General features: G+C 38.2%; 1 protein-coding gene and 1 non-coding gene across 2 annotated transcripts; one reads left to right on the top strand and one right to left on the bottom strand.

The window, feature by feature from the left end:
* Positions 1–1,746: 1,746 nt before the first annotated feature.
* On the top strand, positions 1,747–1,819 carry trnat-ugu. The gene has a single exon. It is a non-coding gene; the product is annotated as a tRNA-Thr (tRNA).
* A 6,553-nt stretch (positions 1,820–8,372) lies between these two features.
* Positions 8,373–20,562, bottom strand: LOC120522243 (cholesterol 24-hydroxylase-like). Its single transcript, XM_039743307.1, has 6 exons — positions 20,059–20,562; positions 18,525–18,609; positions 16,922–17,032; positions 16,687–16,775; positions 12,377–12,443; positions 8,373–8,788 (listed from the first exon to the last, which is right to left on the bottom strand). Exons 1-6 carry the CDS (start codon positions 20,091–20,093, stop codon positions 8,612–8,614), a joined length of 564 nt encoding a protein of 187 aa, XP_039599241.1. The 5' UTR covers positions 20,094–20,562; the 3' UTR covers positions 8,373–8,611.
* Positions 20,563–25,000: the final 4,438 nt, after the last annotated feature.

Here is a 25,000-nt window from a genome sequence, read left to right as displayed (position 1 = left end):
AAGGAACTGGGACATCATTTCCGCCCATCCCGTCTTGCCCAATAAAAGGACGTCACGCGCCAGATGTACGTCATCATTTGTTGGAACAACACTTGCAAACAGGAACAATTAACAAATAGGAACAATTATCAATCTGCATTAATATCAACTCAGTTTTTTCACTCGTTTTTGCCAACTGGATTTACACAGGGGGTCTGTGGCTGGTGGTACTTGATTATGTTGACCTCTTTGGTAACTCGCTTTGGATAAAAGTGTCCTTAAAGTGACTACATTTAAATTTAAACACGGTGTCCAAACACTGACCTGTTCATTTGTTTTCTTTTATTAGTATAAATGTCCCTTTTCAACAGACTGTTATGAAGACACGCGTCTTTCTTTTTGAAATATTTAATCAGTAGAAAACGGTGACAAGACTTTATTTTAGTACTTTTTACTGTGCGAGTGAGTTCTTCGGGTTAAGGTGATCGCATTTAAAAGAGTAAATTATATACTGTACTACAGGAACATTTTATACTTACAGACTTTTCTTGTTTAATGTGAGATGTTTATCTCTAGGACTGAACCCTTAACGTTGGACTAACCATTTATGTTAAGCAAGGGTAATACATTTTTTGAGTTAAGGAAATTTCTTCACACAATCGACTGATAACTCCACAAACTTAACTTAAAGTTAAACTGAGTTTCAGAAACTATCGGTGACATTAACATGGTTGTCCGGTTTGTGAAATAAAATGAAATGAACAATAAGGAGTATATCCAGATTTTGTTGTTCTTTATGGTACGCACCATAATAAGACACTTCACGATGTTTCATAAACTATAACATTACGAACCCCTTGACAAAACGTTCTGTACGTACGGTCGCAGAGAGTTAAAACATTACAAGTGCAAACTTGTCTTTATCTATTAGTAAAACTGACATAACATTTTAAAATCAGCTCCACAAAATCATACATGAATTTGTAAAGCGTTTTTATTCGTAATTATTATCTAAAGAAATCCCACTCGATGCAATCTGTTTTGTTGGGCGCATTTACACACTGTTCTGTCCTGATGTGTTGTAGGGTGGGCGTATTACCGCGCATTCCCCATTACAATGGGTTCCGGCTCTTTGCCCTAAGGTGATTGGCTGTCGAATACTACGATTTGAAATGTGGGCGGACCATACGTCAATTATTTTTGTGATAACCAATCGCTGAGTTCACACTGGTCGAGACGGCACAATGTGTTTTGAGAGAGTCCTGTCGCATTTTAAAGCAGCCGCTGCTCGCAAACGGTGTTTTTTTAAAGGAATTTACTATTGTTACGGGTAAACGTTCAGTATATATTTCTCTGTAGGAGTTTAGTTCTGTAACGAAGTGAAGTTTATGTAATGTTCGCTCTCGTAAGGAATACACCGTGGGAACATAAAAATATTTGAACTGTTGTCCTGGAAGTTTTTTTTGAACGAGTTCGTTTCGCTGGATATACGCTAACCTTTAAAGTGAACAATAAATAATGATTGACCACCTACCTCGTCTGCGTATAAAGAATTGCTTAAGTGCCATGTGGTCTCGTTTGCACATTTGTCGAAACAACCGGAAGTTACGAAGCGATGGTGATTTATGGAAGGACTAGTAGTTATCAAACAAGTAGGGGGGAACCTCGATTTGGTAAAAAAACATCTAAGGCGTAAATTAGAAGAATAGAAAATAAAAATCGGTTCAGCACTATTTAAAGAATCCTATGAAAATATTTTTCTTGTCGGGCTCCATAGCTCAGTGGTTAGAGCACTGGTCTTGTAAACCAGGGGTCGCGAGTTCGATCCTCGCTGGGGCCTTGCCTTTTCTTTATCACCTACCAATAATATGTATTAGTGCCATTAATGTCTGTTTTCATCAGCGGTAGTTATAAATGCCATATTTATGTAATACTGTATGAAGGGCCGATGACACATACATCAGTCGGCATTTAATACCGATAGTAATTTATATGTAATACATTCAGAAATGTGTATTGTATCAACAAAATAAACTGCTGTTTTAATATTTTTATTTGTTTGAGGCGTTATCAGGAATTAATGCAACTTGTAAATATAGACTATTTAACATATAACACATCCAGTATTGATTTACACTATTGATGGCCCCTTACAATTGTTTTCAATAATCTGCACCTCACAGTTAATTGGTGTTCTGATATTTGGAACCTTGTCTTAAATCCCGAGGAGAAACTTTGTTTTTTCACTTGACCTTTGGCCATAACCATCATTTTATCCATTTTCTAAAAAGTGCCACATCCTGATCAGGGTTGTGGGGATGATGGAGCCTATCCTAGCAAATTGAGGATGTAAGGCAGGAGCAATCCCTGGACAGGACGCCAGTCCGTCGCAGGATGTACACACATACATACATACAAGGGCGAATATGTCACCCCAATCCACCCAACCTGCATGTCTTCTTATTGCATAAAGCTGCAAACATACAGTAAGTAGATTTTAGGCAAAAAGTAAACTTAAAAACAGGGAGATTAAAAAAGATAAAACTGTTATTAGCAGGGCCAGACTTACTGTTGAAAGCACCCACCTATCTCAGGTACAGAGCATATGTGAAGTAAACTTGACTATTACAAATGACTTGTTTACGCCTAAATACAGTATTTCACAAATGACAATAAATAATATCAATCACATTTTAAAATATGATGGCTTTATTTTATTGGGTATTTCAGTCTATTTTTAATTATCTTAACTATCCCTAATCCCCATTACTTTAGGTACTTAATGTTCTATTACACTTATTCTTAAGTCTGTTAAGTATTAATTGGTGAATGAAAAATACATATAAATAAAAAAGTATGTGACACTATAATAGGAATGTAACTTATTGTTTCTATTTGATTAAATGATAAGACATTAAATGAGCATCAGTCACTAGGACAAAAAGTTTAAAGAATTTTTGTTTCAAAATGTTTGTATGCCAATGTAATTTTTTTCCTTACGAGTTCCAACCTTTAAAATAAGTTGACACCATTTACATCTTCCACAATCCCAAATTCTGAGGATCCTATGTGGTTGGATTACACAAAGAAATCTGCCAGATGGGCACATCAGCCTTGAAGCAGTCAATCAAGAGAATTTCTAAACAGATTTTCAGCAGTATTTTGAAAAATTCGTTAATTGCATAAATAAATGCACCGACACAGTGACTATGTTGAAAGTTGATAATAAATGGAGCTTTTTCAACAGAAAATAAATATATATTTTTCAGTTATTTTATCAACATTGTTTAAAATTTATAAAACATTTTACAGAGTAGGTAAAAGATTTTCTCAAATATAAATTACTTAACACAAATTTGGCTATTCAAGTAAAACTTCACTTTGCTAATTTAGACAGCACTTGTGCCTTAAGTAAAGTTCAACTTTTTAGTTATGTATTTCCCATTGTTATTAAGTAAGGTTTATGAGTGAACAGAGCAGTTGAATTATACCCATTTGTAATGTTAGCCTTCCCATTTTATGGAAACACCACCGTACTGCAGGTTCACTGTGATCACAGCATGAGTTAATTAGATTATTGATGTAAATCAGTGGATGGATAAAAATCAGGTTCAGGAAGAAAAAATATATTTTAGTGGGAGAAAATTCTTTAAAGATTAATACCGAATATTCTTAAAGGCTTGAATTTTAATTTAACCTAAATTCATCCAACATTTATCATTGACACAGATTTAAATGATCACATTTCTGTGCTTTCCAAAACCTTCTTTTTCCCCACCTAAGAAATATTGCAGAATTGAGCTGTGGGATCTTGAAAAGCTACTTCATCTATGTGTCTTGAACAGTATTGAATATTGTAATAATTTATAGTCAGACTGCTCAAATTGTTCACTTACTGCTCAACTGTTAATTCAAAACACAGCAGGAACTGGGAACTGTGACCTTACAATTCTGGTTCGTATACCACGTCACTGACTTCCAGTTACATTTACAGCTACTGTCATTTCAAAGCACTCCTTCTCACACATAATCTTCAGCTCCTACCACCTTACCTTCCATAACATACTAATAATACAATTCCAGTTTGTTTGTGATCTCAGGATGCCGCCTCCAAAATGAATACAAATAATGAAGAGCCGTTAGCTTGAGGGCATCTTAACTCACAAACAATCTGCCTAAGACGATTTAACAAGCACCATTGGTTTCATGATTTATGCCAAGGCTGATTATTTAAGCATAGCATATTCTTGTTTGGGCTGTTGATGAAGTTGTTTTGCAGTTCCTGAGTCTTTTCCTTTTTTTGTCTTCAAGGTGTCCTTAGTGGTACTTGATCTACTATGGAGACAACATGTTCTTACATAGGATGGGTTCTGACATTTTCTCTTCAAATGAAACTGTACTTTTTCTATAACCTGATCCTTTTCAGAATGTGTCTGACCCTGAACAGTTGTAATTTGGGCCTCAAACCACCCTGTCTATAGCCCATATATATATATATATATATATATATATATATATATATATATATATATTGTATTTTGTTTGTTTTTATGCTTCAGCATTGCTTTGTTTTGTGTTTTATTTTGAGTTTCATAATATATTTGCAATTACAGTATAGTAACCTTCTTACAAATGAGATAGAATTCACTGAAAATTGTGTGCCAAAGAATTTGTATTTCCATTAGTTAGTTAGTTAAAAAACATAATATAAAAAATATATAATTGCTATTTAGAGACAGATTTATTTGAACACACATCAATAATATCAATAAAAACACTTCCATAAAATGTCATTAGTCTGTTTTTAAAATCATAATTAATTAAAAAACAACATTCATAGTAATCTCTTGATATGAGGCATGTATTTGTTGTATACAGTTCATTCGCTAAACGTTTTAAATTCAAATACACGGACATTGTATGGCAACAGAGACATTTCTTACAACCCTGCCACCTTGTGGAAAAGTTCATACATGTTTACAAAGCTGCATATTTCTATAAACTTTATATATTTTCTATGGTGATACTTAGGTATAAAATAGTGTTTCATGCAATCAAAGAGTTTACTTAAATGTTTACTCAGTCAAATTCAGATGAATAGAATATTACTTAGTGTACAATATAACATTTAGCTTTGATAAAAGTAGAAAAATCGTACAGATGCTTTTATTAAATATTTAGCAAAATAATTTGTGCAATAATAAATGTAGATATTATGATCTGAAATGTTGGGCAGTTTTATTTAAGTGTAAGATTACAATATCATTTAGTAAGTTTGTGCATTAGATATTTTTAAAGTCTATTTTTTTAAGTTTACATATTTCACACTCGAATAATACCAACGTTTATTAGAATGTAAGCTGATCCTCTCACTTGAATTCAGCACACGAGCCTCTTTGCTCCTGATTCCATGTGAGCACTTAAAAATGTGTAAGTATACCGATAACAGCACCGTTTTATTAAATGTGCACCTTGGATCAAGAACATTGGTGAAATTAAATCCTTAAAAAAATTAATATACTGTAGTGATCTCAAATTAATTTACTCAAGTAGTGAAATGTTATGTACTTACATGACTACATAATTCAGAATAATCTTCAAAACTCCTCAATGCCAGACAGAGTGCACTGATTATTTTGTTTCAATGTGTGAGACAGCTCAAATGATCCAAGTTACACAAACCAACTGGCTGTTCCAAAAACCTTTCAACACCTCTAGTTAATCAAAGGCATCATCATCATCATCATCATCATCTCTTGACTTCCATCAGCCCCAACATTACCACTTCCGTCTCTTTACTACATTATCATTGTACAGGGTGGTCCAGATCTAATTATGCAATTATGAAAAGGCGAACACATCGCACCCGCTGTTCGACTGACAACCGTCTCCCCGCCATTTTGGAATGCAGGGCAGGTGCTGCCATCTATCGGCAACAAAAAGATTTTTTTGTGAATTCTCTATGTAATAAACTTAATGAAACTTGAATAATTAGATCTGGACCACCCTTAGTCAGTCTGCGTTTCTTTCTTTCCTCTCAGTTACTCTGTCACAGATCTAGTGTTAATTTTACATTGTTTATTGGCATTTGCTTTTACATCTTAAATATAACACAGACTGCTCTGTAAAGCACTGGCTGCTTGCAGCCTCACTTAGATCCATCTTTAATTTCTGTAGCTTTACTAGACATTAAGCCCGTTACAATAACGGGCGCTAGAACAGTAGTGCATAAACATTAGTAGGAACAGTCAATATTAAATGGCAAGGGACCTTGACCTCATTCTGTTTGTTTTCTTAAACTTTTTTTTGTTAAAAATATTTTTCCACGAAGCCTAAAGTAAAATAATAACAAAAATAAAATAGAAACGTACATGACAATACAGTAAGTATAATTAATATTGCCTTAGTGTAAAACTTTATAACAATCTGTAATACACAATATCTGAAGAAGATATTTAGGAAAAAGTTTTTATTTTTTTACCTCATGAAATTTTTCTATAAAATTTCATTATAGACAACATTTTTTGTAAATACTCTGTCTGAGTTTGGCAACAGTTTGCCTTATTCAGGACCATCTAAAATGTTGACAACAACATCTATAAAACGTCTAACTCTTGATAATGTAACATATAACTGACCGTGTGTGAATGCTGGTTCTGGCAAGTAAATGCCAACTTTTTCTAAGGTTTGCCCTTGAGCTTTATTAACTGTTATGACAAAGGCTAATGTAACTGGAAATTGTCGCCTTCTTAAGGTAAAGGGTAAATTAGTAGAGGATGGAGCCAAATCAATATGGGGAATATTCTGACGCTCATTTTCTTTTTTACAATCGATCTATTTGCTCGTATTTTTCTTTGTCTTTCAGCCTTTCTTTAGTTGATGTTTACTTGCTGAGCTGACCGTTCTTCCAGGAGATGTTGCTTATCTACGATTTGAGTGTCTGTGTCTTTTGTCCTACTTGACGTGTCCTTTTTTTGGGTGGCATGTTGTTAGTAACTAGTTAGTAAACATGCGAGGGGCAGTATGTGTGGCGTCTCCCCAGCAATGGATTTTATGTGCACAGCCGCGACTACCCAATCAGCACGCTCCACAGCAATGCTGTCCTTTATTTGCTTATCATGCGCGGCCGCGGCTACACCATTCTCTGTGTGCTTCGCTTCTAGTGTTTGTGCGTCCACAAAGAGATCACATCATGCCCCACGCATGCACACTTCACCAGAAGACACACAGACACAGACACCTGGACGCACACAGGGGTTTTATTAAAGAGGATAAATGTATAGTGTTATTACTGTCATATTTACAGAGTACAGTGAAGTTCTTACGTGCACATGCTAATCAGCATGCAACATGTCGCCACTCTCCAGTGGCATGAACAAAATTGCTGTTTTCGTTAGCACTGTGACAATGTATATGAATAAGGAGGGTTAGAAAATGGTTGGAACAAATACAACTGTTGTGAGTCAATTACATTGGCTTTCTGAGCAAACAAGGTTGTAATGTATAACTCCATTATCTTTACTCATTTTCTGTAGTTCAGGGCTAGCATTACTGGATGCAAGGCTAGAACTAAACCTGGAGAAGGTGCCAATCCATAAGAGAGCACACACTCAGTCAGTGCAGAGTCACGTTATTCCGGCCTGAGTGCTTTTTAAGATGTGGGAGGAAAAAATGGAGGTCTGCAGATAAAGAAAGAACATTCAATCACAACACAGGTAGTTGCCAGACTAGCATGGTAGCCCAAGAGCTGGGAAACAGCAGTGCTTACCACTGCAGCACCACATTACCCAATACATGTATAGAAAAACTTTTATGAATCATTGGAATGGTGATGCCTTTAAATGTGCCTTAAAACTAACAAACACTTCAAGGACTGCAGACAGTTTCCAGGTCAAAGAATCTGGGCTATGTTAGGATCTAAGAAATATATAAAAACATATAGCACGGAGTAATTGCTGTAAAACAATATCGGTTTAGCAATTAAACTTCATCAGCAGGGCATACAAGAAAGTATTTCAGAATGCAGTATGGCACAGTGGTTAGCACTTCTGCCTCAGCATCCTCAGCTGGACTCCTGTGTTTGGTTGTTGCCCACGTATGTTGGTTTTCCTCCCTCATCCCTAAAGTCTTGAAGGTTAATGGACAATTTTTAAATTTCTCTTTTGGTTTGTGATTAAATGCACAGGCCCCGTGATGGAAAGTCACCTTGTTGGGGACTGACTCATATTGTGTGCCCAGTGTGGCTGGGATGGGCCGACTCCAGCTTGTGGAGTTTTTTTTTTGTTTGTTTTTTCTGTCCACCCTGGCCATCGGACCTTACTTATTCTATGTTAATTAATGTTGACTTATGTTTATCTTTTATTGTGTCTTCTATTTTTCTATTCATTTTGTAAAGTACTTTGAGCTACATTTTTTTGTATGAATATGTGCTATATAAATAAATGTTGATTGATTGATTGACTCTGAACTGGATTAAACGAGTTTGAGAATTTTTTGTTAGTGTATCATTTCTGAAGTACATTTGAATTTCAGTTTTCTCCTCCTGACTTTACAAGCGTAATAGTTAACTAAATCACATTAATTAAGTCAGATTACTACAGAATTGGGTCACTGCACATGGTTGGCTGTCATTTCACTTTCCAGCACTTAAATTCTTTTTCATTTGCTTTCCATCTCTTGGCCAGACTGTGCAGACGACTCCATCCTTTGTCTTTAGTGTGCCCGTGTCCATCATGTCATACGATTGACCAGGAACCAGTTTAAATTCATACCTCTGAAGCAGCTTTGTCAATACTGTTTTTGCCTCCATCTGTTAGTTGAAAAAAGAAGTTTTCAGTGTTAGAAAACAATACAAGAAGCAAAGGAAGAGAGTAAACGCCTTATTGCTAAAAATGATAAAGCTTAAATTCATTTTCCTGCTGAATTATTTCTATCAGTTGCTTGTTGCTTTTTTCCTCTCTCTCTCTCACATCAAAGGGGTCAGTCTGTTTGATCCAGAGGCCTGGCTCCTGACACACTTGGCAGCTGAAGCACTGCTCGCCTTTATCTATTATTCCAGACTATATCCTGGTCAAAATATGCAAAAGCAATCTTTGTGCACGGTATATTTTGTATAGAAGTTTCCAGGACTGAGCAAAGGAATGATTCGAAACAGTGTCTTTATAGAGCACCCTGTATTTATTTGACAAATGTTTTTGCTGCTCTTTTAGAAAATTAAAAATGGTTTATTTTTAGAATATAAGCCCTGACAACTATTACATGCAATATTAACGACAGGAACTGACAGCAATAAGCGCACTGCATCACAGTAACAACAATCAGCCTGGTGTCGTATTCCAAAGGTTGGTATTACTTTAGGCATCCATGATAAACAGTTATTAATAGTCTAAAACATCTTTTATTAATAATGTCATTACCAAAATTAAATTATTGGAAGTAGTATGTTAACATTTTATTATTATGTCATTTATAAACATTTCTGTCAAGTTAAAAAGGCTTATAATATGTTTTGTGACATGCATACTATCTCAAGCTATAAAGTAGGACTTACTGTATTTATATACAGTATAGCGGTTGGTACAGAAAAAACACATGTTACTTTGTGTGCATCATAAGTGATTATGGTATCTGCTTATTAATTTTAGAGAACAACTTGCTGAAAGAAATCCTGTCCTTTAATTAAGGAAGCATCCAACCCTGCACTACCAAGGTCAGAAACAGTTTACATTCTCCAGCAGTTTGTGTCGTGAATAATTAAATGCATCTTACCTGACTGACTACTATAGGGTGGTCCAGATCTAATTATGCAACTTTTAATGCAATGCAAGAAAACAATGCAAGACAAAAGAATTGTTCGAAATATCTTATGTCACAGGAGGCTGGTGGGCAGACCCAACTGGGACGCCATGGAAGGACCAGAGGAGGGCTTACGTCTCCTCCAGACCACAAGGGGAAGACCGCCCTGGTGCATAGAAGCTCAACCCTATAGGGGCCCGTGGTCACCGCCAGGGGGACGCCCCAGTGCCTGAGGAGTCCTGGCCCTCAGCACTTCCACCACATCCAGATGTGCTGGGGGAGAAGAAGACCAGGGACACCCAGAGTGCTTCCAGGTGCGCAGCCGGTACTTCCACCACACTGGGGAGTGTCGGCAGAAGCTGATAGGGAGGCACCTGGAGCTCATCCGGGTGTGAATAAAAGGGTCCGCCTCCCTCCATTCGTTGGCTGGAGTCGGGTGGAGAAGGACGGAAGTCAGAGGAGAGGAGTGGAGGCGGCCAGAAGAAGAAAGGCATTGTGAAAAGAGGCCTGGATGTTGGGGTGATTGGTGCAGCGGCACTGGGTTTGTGCATATTCACAGTTGTACATAATTGTAAATAAACGTGTGTGGCGACTTTAAAACATGTCTATCTGTCTGTGTGTCCGGGCTGTTCCCCACACTTGTCATAAACGAAAATGGACTTACATTGAATTAATGTCTTTGTAATGTCCGACTTGTCCTCCATTCAGTTGTGAATTCTCTATGTAATAAACTTAATAAGTTATAGTGTAATGAAAATTGCATAATTAGATCTGGACAACCCTGTACATTGTACTAGTAGACATGGGAACTTAATTATAATCAAATAACGCTAAGTGAGCTCTTCTGATTGGCCTTTTTGTCCTGTGTCATTTTGTTACCACACCACACAGTGATGCCAATGGTCAAGATATTTTCTATGGTGCAGCAGTAAAAGTTTAGCTATTCCAGTATATATAATATTGTAATTGACAGTAAATATGATGGTGTCAAGTCTTGTTGCTTCTTGCTTTCATGTTTCTTCTCCAATGACAGAATATAAAGCTTTGTGCAGGTCTGTATTGTTGTTATACTGCCACCTCTTTAAGAACAGCACTGTCTGGCCTACATACTACAAAAGAGTGTACTGATAAACGTTTACGGCTGCACTGAATATACTGGAGAGATCATGAGACTTCTGCCTTCTAATTCAAAACGAGATGATTTAGGTGCAGTTGCACAAATTATGAACAATAATAAAACACTTCACTAGTATATAAAATAAGTATTTATAAAACATGTAAGAAGTATATTCTACTGCATGCTTTATACATTCATATACATTGTTTTAGAAAAAAAAGTGTTAGAAAACAATTGGTGATACTTAATAGCCTGGGATATAATGAATGTTACATAAATATTATAATCCTTCTAGCATGATGTAAAAAAATGGAAAATAAGGTGATTTTTTGAGTGTAATTTTTTATCATTAAAAGCTTATACAGTATTAGCTGCTTATAATGCATATCTAAACTATATCTTTACAAATGCTTTTATGTATGAGATTTGCATAAATACTGCAATGAACTGCCATGTTTATCATCCATCCATCCATCCATCCATTACCCAACCCGCTATATCCTAATTACAGGGTCATAGGGGGGTCTGCTGGAGCCAATCCCAGCCAACACAGGGCACAAGACAGGAAACAAACCCCGGGCAGGGAGCCAGCCCACCGCAGGCCATGTTTATCAGTGGCTGTAAAATGAGAAGTGTGCCTGTTTTTTATATTTTATGTACAACATTCCTTGATGAAATTTTACACCAAGACCTAAAATTTCTATTCATCTTTAAAAAAAGATCCTGAAAGATGGGTCTGATGCAGAAACTGTAAAATTTGGACGAGCAGACAAATATAGTGAATTAAGCAGGGTTTTATAGAAACCATTTTGTCATTGTCCCATCTCTATCCAGATGAGTATTAAACATTAAAGAGCTAGACTAGTAGGTGTAGAATTGCAAAAAACAATTGACTATGCCTTGCTCAATTAACATTTGTAACATATTGCATCACCATAGAGGTTCTCACTTGTGCTGAATGAGTTTTACAGGCCCAGGGTGGTCTGGGTTAGTCAATCAAGTGTTTGTGGGCCTGTACAGGGTAACAGACATTTCAGCGTCCTTAAGTGTCAGTCGCAGTCAGACAGAGCCTAGCCTGTTTTATTGCTAAATTGCAAACTCCTGCTAGGTTTGAATGGACTAACATGAAATGTAAAATTGAACAAATACCTACATATTGTATTGTACATTAAATCTGGTGAACTGGAATATGACAACGATCTTTGAATACTTGAGGCTACATACTTGAGATCTAAAATGGGAGAAGTACAGAGATCTGTTGTTTTTTAGATATAATACAACAATAACAGACGTGACCTTTCAAAGGAAGTGATTCCTAATAATACCCCAAGTCACTTTTCTTATTCATAAATAGTATAATTATACCTCCCACTAATGATTTAGTGCATGTGTTTGGGGAATTTGAAGTAAGCGTTTTGTCCAATTCAATCATTCAATCATGGTGTCTCACCTGAGCAGTCCAAGTCTGCCTTTTATTTGACTCACCTGTGAGAATACTTGTCCAATGCATGAGCGATTACCCAGTGCAAAAGGGAAATAACAAAAATATGGCCTGCAATTACAAATAAAAACCAACAGAGAGAGAGATTATCTAAAATGAACAATCAGCACTTACAGTAGGTCTCTTATTAGGCAGATCACAACATCCATCATGTGATCCATTTCATGAATGTGCTTATTTCAGTTTAAGATAGTTAGTTACCTGTGTCAGCTGCATCAGATGCATGATCATTGGGGTGTTCCCGGGTGGGGCACTAATCCATTAGGGGGCACACTCACATGTACTTATATGGGGTCAGTTTTAAAGTTGCAAAACAGTCTAGTCTGCCTTGCTGTGAGATGTAGGTGGAAAGTGGAATATTTCAGGAAAACAGACACACACATGAGGTGGCACTGAACAGGCATTTGAACCCAGGGCTCTGTTCTCTTGAATCAGCAATGGTAATCAGAGTGCCACTACAACAACGAAACACTAAATCTTTAAAGGACAAAATGAAAAGAAAAAAATATATATATTTCCATGTAACACTGCAGTTCTATGTGATACAGACCTGGGTGATGTAACATATTAGATTCAATGTAAAAGACTAGTTTAAAAATTTAAATTGATTTACAAAAAATAGAAGTTCAGAGTCTGTGGGTGGCCCATTGTCCTTTACCCCTTTGTTAACATTTTCTAAAATAAATATTAATAAAGTAAAGTTCAGTGTGCAAAGAAAAGACTTTAATGGGGAATATGATATGCTGTACATCTAGTTCCCAAGATAATATCTAATATCTTACTGTTTATATAAATGATATAAGTCAGTCCTACCAGATTGCTTACCGCCTAGTGTAGACCACATGGCCTGGGATTCATTCAAATACCCTGAGTATGATGGGGACTACTTGCAACAAAAAAAAGAAATAAAGCATGCTGATAGTGTGCCTAAGACTGGGGTAATTTCACTTGAATTCATGTAGCATCTTTCTATATTAAAAAAAGTAAAACAAAAAGTCACATCACAAGCATAGGTACATAGTGCAGCTGTTTGTGTTTCAGTTTAAACTCTTTTAACAAAATGCATTCTGTATATATATACTGCTCAAAAGAATTAAAGGAACACTTTTTAATCAGAGTATAGCATAAAGTCAATGAAACTTCTGGGATATTAATCTGGTCAGTTAAGTAGCAGAGGGGGTTGTTAATCAGTTTCAGCTGCTGTGCTGTTAATGAAATTAACAACAGATGCACTAGAGGGGCAACAATGAGATGACCCCCAAAACAGGAATGGTTTATCAGGTGGAGGCCACTGACATTTTTCCCTCCTCATCTTTTCTGACTGTTTCTTCACTAGTTTTGCATTTGGCTACAGTCAGTGTCACTACTGGTAGCATGAGGTGATACCTGGACCCTACAGAGGTTGCACAGGTAGTCCAACTTCTCCAGGATGGCACATCAATACGTGTCATTGCCAGAAGGTTTGCTGTGTCTCCCTGCACAGTCTCAAGGGCATGGAGGAGATTCTAGGAGACAAGCAGTTACTCTAGGAGAGCTGGAGAGGGCCATAGAAGGTCCATAACCCATCAGCAGGACCAGTATCTGCTCCTTTGGGCAAGGAGGAACAGGATGAGCACTGCCAGAGCCCTACAAAATGACCTTCAGCAGGCCACTGGTGTGAATGTCTCTGACCAAACAACCAGAAAGAATTCATGAGGGTGACCCAAGGGCCCCATGTCCTCTAATGGGCCCTGAGCTCACTGCCCAGCAGCATGCAGCTCGATTGGCATTCGCCATAGAATACCAGAATTGGCAGATGCACCACTGGTGCACTGTGCTTTTTACAGATGAGAGCAGGTTCACCCTGAGCGTGACAGAAGTGAAAGGGTCTGGAGAAGCCATGGAGAACATTATGCTGCCTGTAACATCATTCAGCATGAGCAGTTTGGTGGTGGGTTAATGATTGTCTGGGGAGGCATATCCATGGAGGGTCACACAGACCGCTACAGGCTTGACAAAGGCACCTTGGCTGCCATTAGGTATCAGGATGAAATCCTTGGACCCATTGTCAGACCCTATGCTGGTACAGTGGCTCCTGGTGCACGACAGTTCCTGGCCTCATGTGGTGAGATTATGCAGGCAGTTCCTGGAGGAGGAAGGAATTGATACCATTGACTGGCCACCACACTTTCCTGACCTAAATCCAATAGAACACCTCTGGGACATTATGTTTTGGTCCATCCAATGCCACCAGGTTGCACCTCAGACTGTCCAGGAGCTCAGTGATGCCCTGGTCCAGATCTGGGAGGAGATCCTCCACAACACCATCTGTCATCTCATTAGAAGCATGCACCGATGTTGTCAGGCATGTATACAAGAACACAGGGGCCATACAAAGTGCTGCGTATAATTTGGAGTTGCTGCAATTAAATTTTAGCAAAATGGACTAGCCTGCCACATCATTTTTTCACTCTGATTTTTGGGGCATCTTTGAATTCAGGGCTCTGTAGGTTGATCATTTTCATTTCCATCAAACGATGTGGCATCCTTTCGTTCCTAACACATTACCCAGTCTATATCAGTATAGATATCCAGGAGTATTTCTTTTTCCCATTGAGATCTGATGTGTTTTCAAAGTGTTCCTTTAATTTTTTTGAGCAGTTTATATATACCCCCTGCTTGCTTTGCTCGCCCACCCCCTGGGTTTGGTTTACTGGATATACAATTTAAAGAGATTGTTACTTTCATATGAATTGTTACATATGCATTATTTTCACTTTTACTTTAAACCTTTTGTAAAAACAATACTTGTCCTTTATTTCCAGCCCCGAGCGTGGTTAAATCTCATTCTCGGAGGACGTATAACGCTGTAGGCGTTGGGCGGGGGTGGGGGTTTGTGGTGGCGCGTGGAGCGGCGGTTTAACACACACTAAGGAGAAGCAGTCAGATCATCTGCTGGCTTGCTGCTGCTGGCGAGCTGCACGTCGCTCATTGAAAAGCCTGTACAGCAGCTGTCCTTTTGCCACTTTGCGTCTCTGCCATTCACGTTGTTGGGGGGAAGAGTGGGAGACTGAACGCATGCTAAGGAGATGCGCTTGGGTCATCTGCTGGCTTGCTGCTGCTGGCGAGCTGCGTGTTCTTCATGTCATTGTTATAACACTAGAATTACAAGAGCCTATGAAAAAACTCATTGATCTGTCCCACCTTAAATTGCTTCGCACCTTTCCATCAGCGTCTTTTGTCCTGTAAATTTGTGGATAAGCAGCAAGTAGCCTACTATCACATCCCCCATCCCGTTTTCTCAGCTCAAGTCTGTTTACCTGTGTGTCAGTTGCTTAGAGTTGTATAGAGTGTGATGTCAAGCAAAATGACATCATTTATAAATACTATATCGTTATTTGTAACACATGCATTTCATGTGTGTTCTGTGTCTACAACGATCTAAGTAAACACATGGTTAAAACAGAAACATTTTTCATGTTTTAGTAATAATTGACAAAATGAAGATGTGAAATGTATAATGTGAGAAACCTGAGGTCCTAATATCAAATAAACACTTTCACAAAAGGTACAAATATAACAGAACAAGTGAGCTTCTATTCAAAAATATAACTGCAGAAAAAGAACCCACGTTAGGGTGTGACATTGACACGCATTTGCTACAACCGCTTCGGTGGCGCAACGGTATCAGCTGTTGACTGGTAAAGAAAACTTCACAAGTTCACTTTGAGAAGTGAGCTGCTCTTATTCTTACTATTACTACTTAGGCTGCTTGCTGTTTGCTGCTTATCGACACATTTACTGGACAAAAGACGCTGACGGAGAGGTGCAAAGCGATTTAAGGTGGGACGGTTCTACAAGTTTTTTCGTAGGCTCTGGTAATTCTAGTGTTAAGAGCTGGGAGCACATGAAGTGTGTCTGCCAAAAGCATTCCAACAACTGCTAGGTTATATGTCCGTGAACTTGTTGTCTCACTGTGTTGTCTCGCGTGATGTTAAAGTGTCTCTCGCGGTCTCGTCTCGTCTCCCTGCCAAGATTTTTTTTTTTATAATAGAGATAAGCAATATTAATATGCTACCTTTAAATAATTTGAGATCTAAAGTGATTTTAAAAATAATGTTAACTGTTAACAATGTTAACATTTTCCAGACAATTTTAAATGGTTCTTTACATTTTTAAAAAACTGTGGTAATTATGATACGCATAATGCAGAAACAATATTACATTTTAATTATATCCAAATAACTGAACTTATTCATATTCAGACTATAGCCTTGATTTCATATTGTTACATAAAACTGCAGGTAAAGCTTACTTTGGTGCATCAGGATGAAATCGTTCAGGGTCAAACTTCATTGGATCTTTGAAAAACTTCTCCATCCTTCCCATGATGTAGGTGTTTAGCTGTGAGAATGTACACTTATAAGAATTTAAAGTCACAAAACTATTGTATAACATTATTTTTTTGGAAACTTTCCTTAGACTGTTGAAGTACTGACTGTTACATTATAACATTAGACATGGACTGCACTCCTTTCTGGTACACTTACCATTACAGACACTTTTCCTGGAATTTTTATTCCCTCGATAACATAATCTTCATTAATCCATCGGGATGTCCCTGGGGCTGGCGGGTACAATCTAAGTGATTCCTTTAAAACCTGAAATAATAAAAAAAAAACTGATTTAATGTTCAGAGCAGTATGAGCCTTTTGAACTAACCTCAGGCTGGTGTATTAACTTACAAGCAACTCTTAAAAGTAAAATAAATTCAAAATCATGTGTTAATACACATCTGTGTACACTGCACTCATTAAAAGAGCCAAAGCAATTCTGAGCAAGTTAGAAAGAATTTATTTTACTTTCTTAACTCCAAACTCCCTGGATTTGAAACTTATCTCATTCTGTGAGATATCTTGTCTTATCATATCATATCACATCACATCTTATCACATCTTATCTCATCTCATTTTATCTCATTCTGTGTATTGCTCTGCTGGGGTGAAGTTGAACAGTTGAACTGTCATTTAAGCCCACAACTAATTATTTTAACACATCCGTGAAGGTGGTTAATTGACGCATGTGTTTAGCAAATAGACACAAAAGCTAAAACTGAAAACCTTTATTCTTTTATATTTCTATCAACCTGTACAATTTGGTGTGCTGGTCAAGGATTAACCCAATTAGAATAGTTTTTTAAAATATCCTTTTGTTATTAGAAAGTGCTGTGTAAATCAGATGACATGCAGTTATTCTAGCTACAATATGCAGTTGTCAGTTCAAGAGAAGCATTTACAGTGGAACCTTGGGTTGCGAATGTCTCGGACCACATACAAATTGGGTTATGTCTAAAATGTTTGCGAAACTTTTGCATCTGTTCACAACCACACACTTGGGTGACGAACAAGCCAATTTCCCTTCCGGTTCGTACGTGCCGATGATTTCCACACATGCTCAGTCTTTCCCTGTGCATTCCCTGTGCAGTGAGGCGAGCGAGCGAGAGCGATAAAGAGAGAGAGAGAGAGAGTGAGCCCGAGAAGGCAGTTAAAGAATGCACCGGGCTTGTGTTTAAAGAGACTGCAAGGTTAGTTTTCTCTGCTCAAGATTTTCTCAGTGTTATTCAATGTTTTTACATTTAGTTTACTATTACACTGTGCATTCTATGGTATAATGAACTATGTTTGTGCTTAAAAATCTTTTAAAATATATATATGTACATACAGCTCGTATAGTCCGGAATGGATTAATTGTATTTACTAACATGGGGGAAATTACTAAGGTTCATGACCAAATCGGGTTACGACCAGAGTTTTGGAACGAATTATGGTTGTGAACCGAGGTTCCATTGAATCTGTTTAGCTGACTTTGGCTGTCCTGGTCATTGTCACCAGGAGTCATAGTCTAACCTGCAGGATCAATGTAGAAAACCTTAATGGTGAAATTTAGTTATGCCATTTAATCTGACTGTAGGCAATGTAAGAAAATTAGCCTGTTGAGGATACCATGATAAGCACGGGAAAATGCTACACAGAAGTCCGCCCCTCCCCCCTCGCAAATCCACAGTCAAACCTGGCACCCTGGGTTACTGATTTGTAATTGGTCTGAAAGGTCATAACATGAGAGACAATGTATCATTGTATTAATAGATCTTACTTGAGACATGTAGGTTAATTTGTAAAGATCTTCATTATCAACATCCCTCTTAGAACCAATGACTTCATCAACTTCAGCTCTGAGTCTGAAAGCAAGAAAAATCTTAATTAGATTTGCTGTACTTGTCAAATGAGTTTTATCCCACCTTTTTTGTCTGCTTTTTAAAATTAAGCCTTGCAGAAATTCAAAGCCAATGCTGGCCTCAATGACTGCAAAGTGGAAGCCAAACAAGCATTAGCCACCATTCAACTGCAGCCATAGTCATAGAGAGCACACAACTGCTCTCACTAGGGTGTCTGAACTGAAGAATCAACCAGTAGTTCTTGGTAGAACATGGCTATTACCTATAGGGTGGTCATTACGCTATAACTTATTAAGTTTATTACATAGAGAATTCACAAAAAATTCTTTTTGTAGCCGATAGATGGCAGCACCTGCCCTGCATTCCAAAATGGCGGGTAGACGGTTGACAGTCTAACAGCGGGTGCGATGTGTTCACCTTTTCATAATTGCATAATAGATATGGACCATCCTGTACAAGTTCTATACAGATGACACTCCAGCCTTTAAAAGAACTCGGGTTCAGACACTGTGACATGGCAGCATTACTTGATGTGCTATGTTTACTGCCCACCCACAAGGCACAAGTTCAGTGTGGTTATTGTCCATGTTTTTAAGTACACTATGTCATTATAGTACTGTGAGCAACAAGAGTGTCTGCCCATGAAAAGTGAGCAGTTATTGGTTGTTTTATAGTAGGCTCTAGCAGTTTGTCAGCTACAGTACAGCCAACCATATGTGCCAATGGAGGTGCACAATGCAGCCCCTCAGTGCCAGCTCCCTAACATGAAAAGCTGAGCCAAATGACTGCTATGCCACCCCTGTAAAGTGCAGGTGGCTGTGAGCACCTTGGTAGGTGTCCAAATCTGGGCAGGTCAACTTTAAAACAGTGTAAAAATAGCGGTGGTAGATAGCGATAAAGAAAGTAGGAAGGCATCTCAAAAGGAACAAGATAAAAGCAAATCCAAAAATAAAAAATCAACAACACACAGAGGAGCTCAAACTGAGAAACTTGACCATGACACTGTAATAAGACCTAGAGTCAGGCTCCCTCTTCTGTTTTCTGTGGCCTTAGCATCAAATATTTGAATATTATTATTATCACATATTATATCCCTGAAACATATTTAACTTTCCTAACAGGTGGGGATGCAAAAAAATGGTAGGAAAAGGAAAGACTGCGGATGGACTCCAGGTGCCCTCCCTAAACCTAAATTTGCGCATTGATTCTAGTCTTCTCTTTTATAAAAGGACTCTACGGACAAAGTTAGGGGTATGAAATTCAATTTTACTATTTGCTCTTATAGTGAAACAATTTTTTTAATAATGATGTGCACTTCCACTTTCACATTCATATGCAGTACAGCTAAAGCACAACCCATCCATCCACGCATCATATAGAGGCCTACCAGGACCCTGAGTCTCAGTGGATAAATATTCACAATTTAGTTAGGTAACACAGAACTTCACTTACTTGTCTAATATCTCTGGTTGCCTCGTAAGCTCCATAACTGTAAAAGCCAATTGGTTAGCTGTTGTTTCCTGACCTACATTCAAAAAAAGTTATAAGTACAAGTATAAAATACACATTTTTAAGAATTCAGTCTTACTGGAAAGAGCGTTCATCCACACAGTGCACGCCAGGTAAGCCAACTGCTCACCATTCTGAGGCATTAAAGTGAAGCAAACCCTTAATTGTCATAAGTGTATTAATTGCATGGATTTTGATTTGGTGAAGCTCATGAAATAAAACATAGGGACAACACACATCGTCGATTCCCAACAGCCCAACCAAGGAACCAATTTAACACAAATAACACTCTGACATATTCATTAGATTACTGTAGAAGACACTTAGAGTCCTGGTGGTGCTTCGTGTCTTGCTATATGGTTGCGAGACATTGACGCTATCCAGTGACCTAAGAAGAAGACTGGACTCCATTGGTACTGTGCCTCTCCAGAAAGTCCTTAAATACTGTTGGTTCGACTTTGTGTTGCTCATGGAGTCCCAAATGAGGCACATGACCTGTACTTTGAGGGAACGTCAGTTACGGCACTACGGCCATGTGGCGCGTTTCCCTGAGGGTGATCCGGCTCGTCAGATCCTCACTGTCTGGGACCTGAGTGGCTGGACCAGGCCAAGGGGTCGTCCACGTAACACCTGGCTGTGGCAGAGAGAGGGTAGTTTCTGACGGGTGGGACTAGACCGCGTGTCTGTCTGGGGGGCTGCCAACCGGAATCCCGAGTTGTTTTGTTGTGTAGTGGGTGCGGTGACACGCTGTACCAGTGCATGCTCCCCAACTTGACTTGACATGACTTGACTCTTAAGGCTGTTCATGTATCTCACAACTCGTGTGCAATATTCAACAATAAAACAAATCCATTTTTGTGACACACATGTCTGGTGCAGACACTCTCAGCCCAAACATTCACACCCAAAACTAGAGCCTCACTTCTTCCCTGTTACCTTTTGTGTTGTGCCATCTTTGAGTTGACCTACTCTTACTCATTTAAACAGCATTCTGCTATTATCATTTTTAAACTGTGTGCATTCATTATCCTCTTCACACCATACTTCAGTGCATTGCTTTAAATTAAATTAATAGCGGCTTTGTAATACTTTCTGGGATAATGATGGGTGTGTAAAAAATAATTAATTGAACCATGTGAAATAGTCATTGAAGATGCAATGGCATTACACAAAGCTTAAATGTCCTTTTACAAAATACCCATTCCATTTTACATTACATAAATTATTTCAGTGGTGTGGGTGATGGGTTGGAGCTTAGCAGCACTGGGCACATGGCAGGAAAACAGGACTGGACCGGTCACCAGTACATAACCGGGCCCACGTACACACACTTGGCCAAAATGGGGATGTATGAGGAAAAACTTTTTGTAAGTGGGAAGGTATGGCATAATATACTTTAGTATCTCTTACAAGATGGTAGGACAAAAGTTCAACTGCTAGGTTATGTGAAGTCTGAGGTGAAGAAGAGTACTTTCTTCAGGCATCTCATATAGACTCTGTATGAATGGGAGCATGTGACCAACTGCAGCAGGATCTTGTGGTCTGCTATAACAGATTGTGACACAGACAGAAAATGTGCACCTGTAGAAGTTATTGAGGAATGATCTTGAAAACATGGCTCAGTTTGTACGGCCTAGGTGAAGACACAGCTTCAGTAAAAAGCTTAACCTTCACCCTGTGAGGTGTCTCAACATTGCTGGCAATCAGAACCAAGCACGCACACCCTGATTTTGTTACATGACTTTCTTAAAATGAAAATGAGATACCAATTGAATGTACAACACCGCTGAATTAACACAGTCCTGGTCTATGAATGGAGCTGAAATGGAGAAAGAAAAGAGAGGGAGCTGCAAGGATAGGCCAAAGCAGGTACAGTCTCCAGAGAAAAGGAAAAGAAGGAATGGAGGTCATCGAACACCCAAACTCCCATAAACAGCAACCTCACCTCCTTTTCTGTTCTGTCTATCCTTCCTAAAAATGTGTCTCTCTCTACATTACACACATCCCCATCTTTATATAGCCAGGTTTCTTTTATTGCTATAATGTCATAATTATACTCCATTGCATGCAACTCCAACTCACTTGTTTTATTTTGATATTTCTAGCATTAAGGCAAGCTATTTTTAATGTGTTATTCATTTTACTTTTACATTTAAACGTTGGGCTAGAATTTACATTTTTATTGTTCCACTATTGTTTGTTCCTCCATGTACAGTTCTAAACCTGGCGTGTCCTAAACTCCCTGCTCAGCCAAACCCTAGTTTAAGCAATCTTCGACTAACCTACTCATATGCCCCTCAACACATGGGTGTCCCTCTGTTTCAGATGTAACCCATTGCAGTGGAACAGGTCCCATCTGTTCCAAAACGAGTCCTAATGCCCCCTGAGCCTTTACCCTCCTACCCTGCACCAAGGTTTGCTCCACATGTTAAGCCTTCTAATCTACTCGGTCTTACCTGGACTGGCACATGGCACAGGCAGAGTAAGAGATGAAGTATATTCCCAAAACATGAAAAATTCATCCACATTTGGACAAATTTCTCTGCCTCTTGTACAGTATGTCCAGGTATGTAACTGTGTTACAAAACCATAAGTCTGACAAATAGCAACAGTCGAGCCAAGTCTGCAATAACTGACATCTTGTCTGACTGAATTGCAAATTACAACTTTAGTTTTCCCAAAGATTTGCTCAAACTGGTCATTGCTAATTTTCAAAATTCTTTTGGCAACCATATCATTTGAAAGAGGAGTTTTACATTATCTGTATACAATTTTTCTAGGAATAATTTTGGTTATTTGAACCATAGTTGGAAGCCAAACAAGCCAAATATGCTGGACATGCATGTTTTATTAGCTCTTACAATTAGGTATGACACTTCATAAAATGTATTTTCCTGCATAGTTACACATTTTTCAAAAATCTCCATTGGCTTACTTGAGTCGGCTGCATGTCTGGTATCGAGATGTCTTTTTAATTTTGCAGGCTTCATAATTTTATTTGCGAAAGATTTGTTACAAATTGCTGCTCATCATGATTACACTGCAAAGACAATTCTTTGTAATTCATCTTTTCTTAATTTGCTGGTGCAATTTTACTTGTTTCTCTGGTACACCTCAATCCATCGCAATGGCATCTCATTATTAAATGTAAGCATTTGTCCATTAAAAGATTTTTTTGAAACATTAATTATGTTAATGTTTTTTTTTTTTTTGGTTTTGTTTTCAGTGGACTAGATTACTGTAATGCACTCCTCTTAGGACCACCCAAAAAAGACATCAATCGATTGCAATGAGTGCAGAATGCAGCTGCCAGAATCTTAACTAGGAAAAGAAAATCCGAGCACATCACCCCAGTTTTGATGTGACTACACTGGTTACCAGTGTCATTTAGAATTGACTTTGAAATACTGCTGATGGTTTACAAAGCCTTAAATAATCTCGCTCCATCTTATATATCGGAATGTCTGATACCTTACACTCCAAATCGTAACCTTAGATCTTCAAATGAGTGTCTGCTTAGAATTCCAAGAGCTAAACGTAAAAGAAGTGGTGAGTTGGCCTTCTGCTGTTATGCACCTAAAATCTCGAATGGCTTACTGATAGAAATTCGCCAGGCTAATACAGTGGAGCACTTTAAAAAACTGCTGAAAACTCATTACTTTAACATGGCTTTCCCATAACTTCATTTTAGTTTAATCCTGATGGTCTGTATGTTCAATTAATTATCATTATTATTCATGGTGGCTCCAAAATCCATACTAACCTCTACCTTGTCTGCTGTTCTTGTTCCGGTTTTCTGTGGTGGCGATCTGCATCACCACCACCTGATCAAAGCACTGTAACGTCCCTACATTGATGGATTAAAGGCCAGAAGTCTACATGACCGTCATCATCAAATTCTTCCATGAGAACCCTGAATACCATGAGGACTGATGGAGATCATTTACTGTATGTTAGGGAGAATGCCTAGAGGGGGTTGGTCAGGCCGTCTCGTGGCCTTTGAACCCCTGCAGATTTAATTTTCTTTCTCCAGCAGTCTGGAGTTTTTTTTTTCTGTCCTCCCTGGTCATCGGACCTTACTTTTATTCTATGTTAATTAGTGTTCCCTAATTTTAATTCTTATTTATTTTGGTTTTTTTTTCTCTTTCTTCATCATGTAAAGCACTTTGAGCGACATCATTTGTATGAAAATGTGCTATAGAAATAAATGTTGTTGTTGTTAAATGTTAAGAATATATAAAAGTTTTAATTTTGCTACACACTACCGTATAAAAACAGATGTGCTCATACACTGAACAGCTGCCAAAGGATATGAGAAATCGGCGGCTCATTTCTTTGATCTCATGGGTGTCAAACGAAGAAGATGCATCAACAAATGAACTTTCGGGCTGTCTTGTAGTTCTACCCACAGGTTACCACTGAATGGCAGTGCATGAGCAAACCGCTAATAGTGTGTGTTTATAGTTAGTTGCCTGTTTAGTTTCAACAAACGTTGTTAGTCCCGCAGTTAGCCTTATCAAAGTTTTTATTTATTCCACATTTTCTGTGACCCCTCTTCTCCCCAAAGCTTCTGTGACCCTCTCTAGTTTAAGAAGCACTGCATCAGAAGAGAACGGGCCAGCTGCCCATGTCATTATACTTTAGTCTGAAGTGGACCAATGTGTGACTCTTAGTTGTAACATGACATGCTTAGTTTTTCACAGTTAATCTATAATAATAAAAGGCAAAGCCCTCACTGACTGGCTGACTCACTCTCTCACTCACTGACTCATCATTAATTCTACAACTTCCTTTGAAGGTAGAAAGCTGAAATTTGGCAGGCTCATTCCTTACAGCTTACTTACAAAAGTTAAGCAGGTTTCATTTCGAAATTCTACACGTAACA

This window comes from Polypterus senegalus, unplaced genomic scaffold, assembly GCF_016835505.1.
Source record: "Polypterus senegalus isolate Bchr_013 unplaced genomic scaffold, ASM1683550v1 scaffold_52, whole genome shotgun sequence".
Taxonomy (NCBI): Eukaryota; Metazoa; Chordata; class Cladistia; order Polypteriformes; family Polypteridae; genus Polypterus; species Polypterus senegalus.
This window is presented reverse-complemented; position numbering and strand designations above follow the sequence as displayed.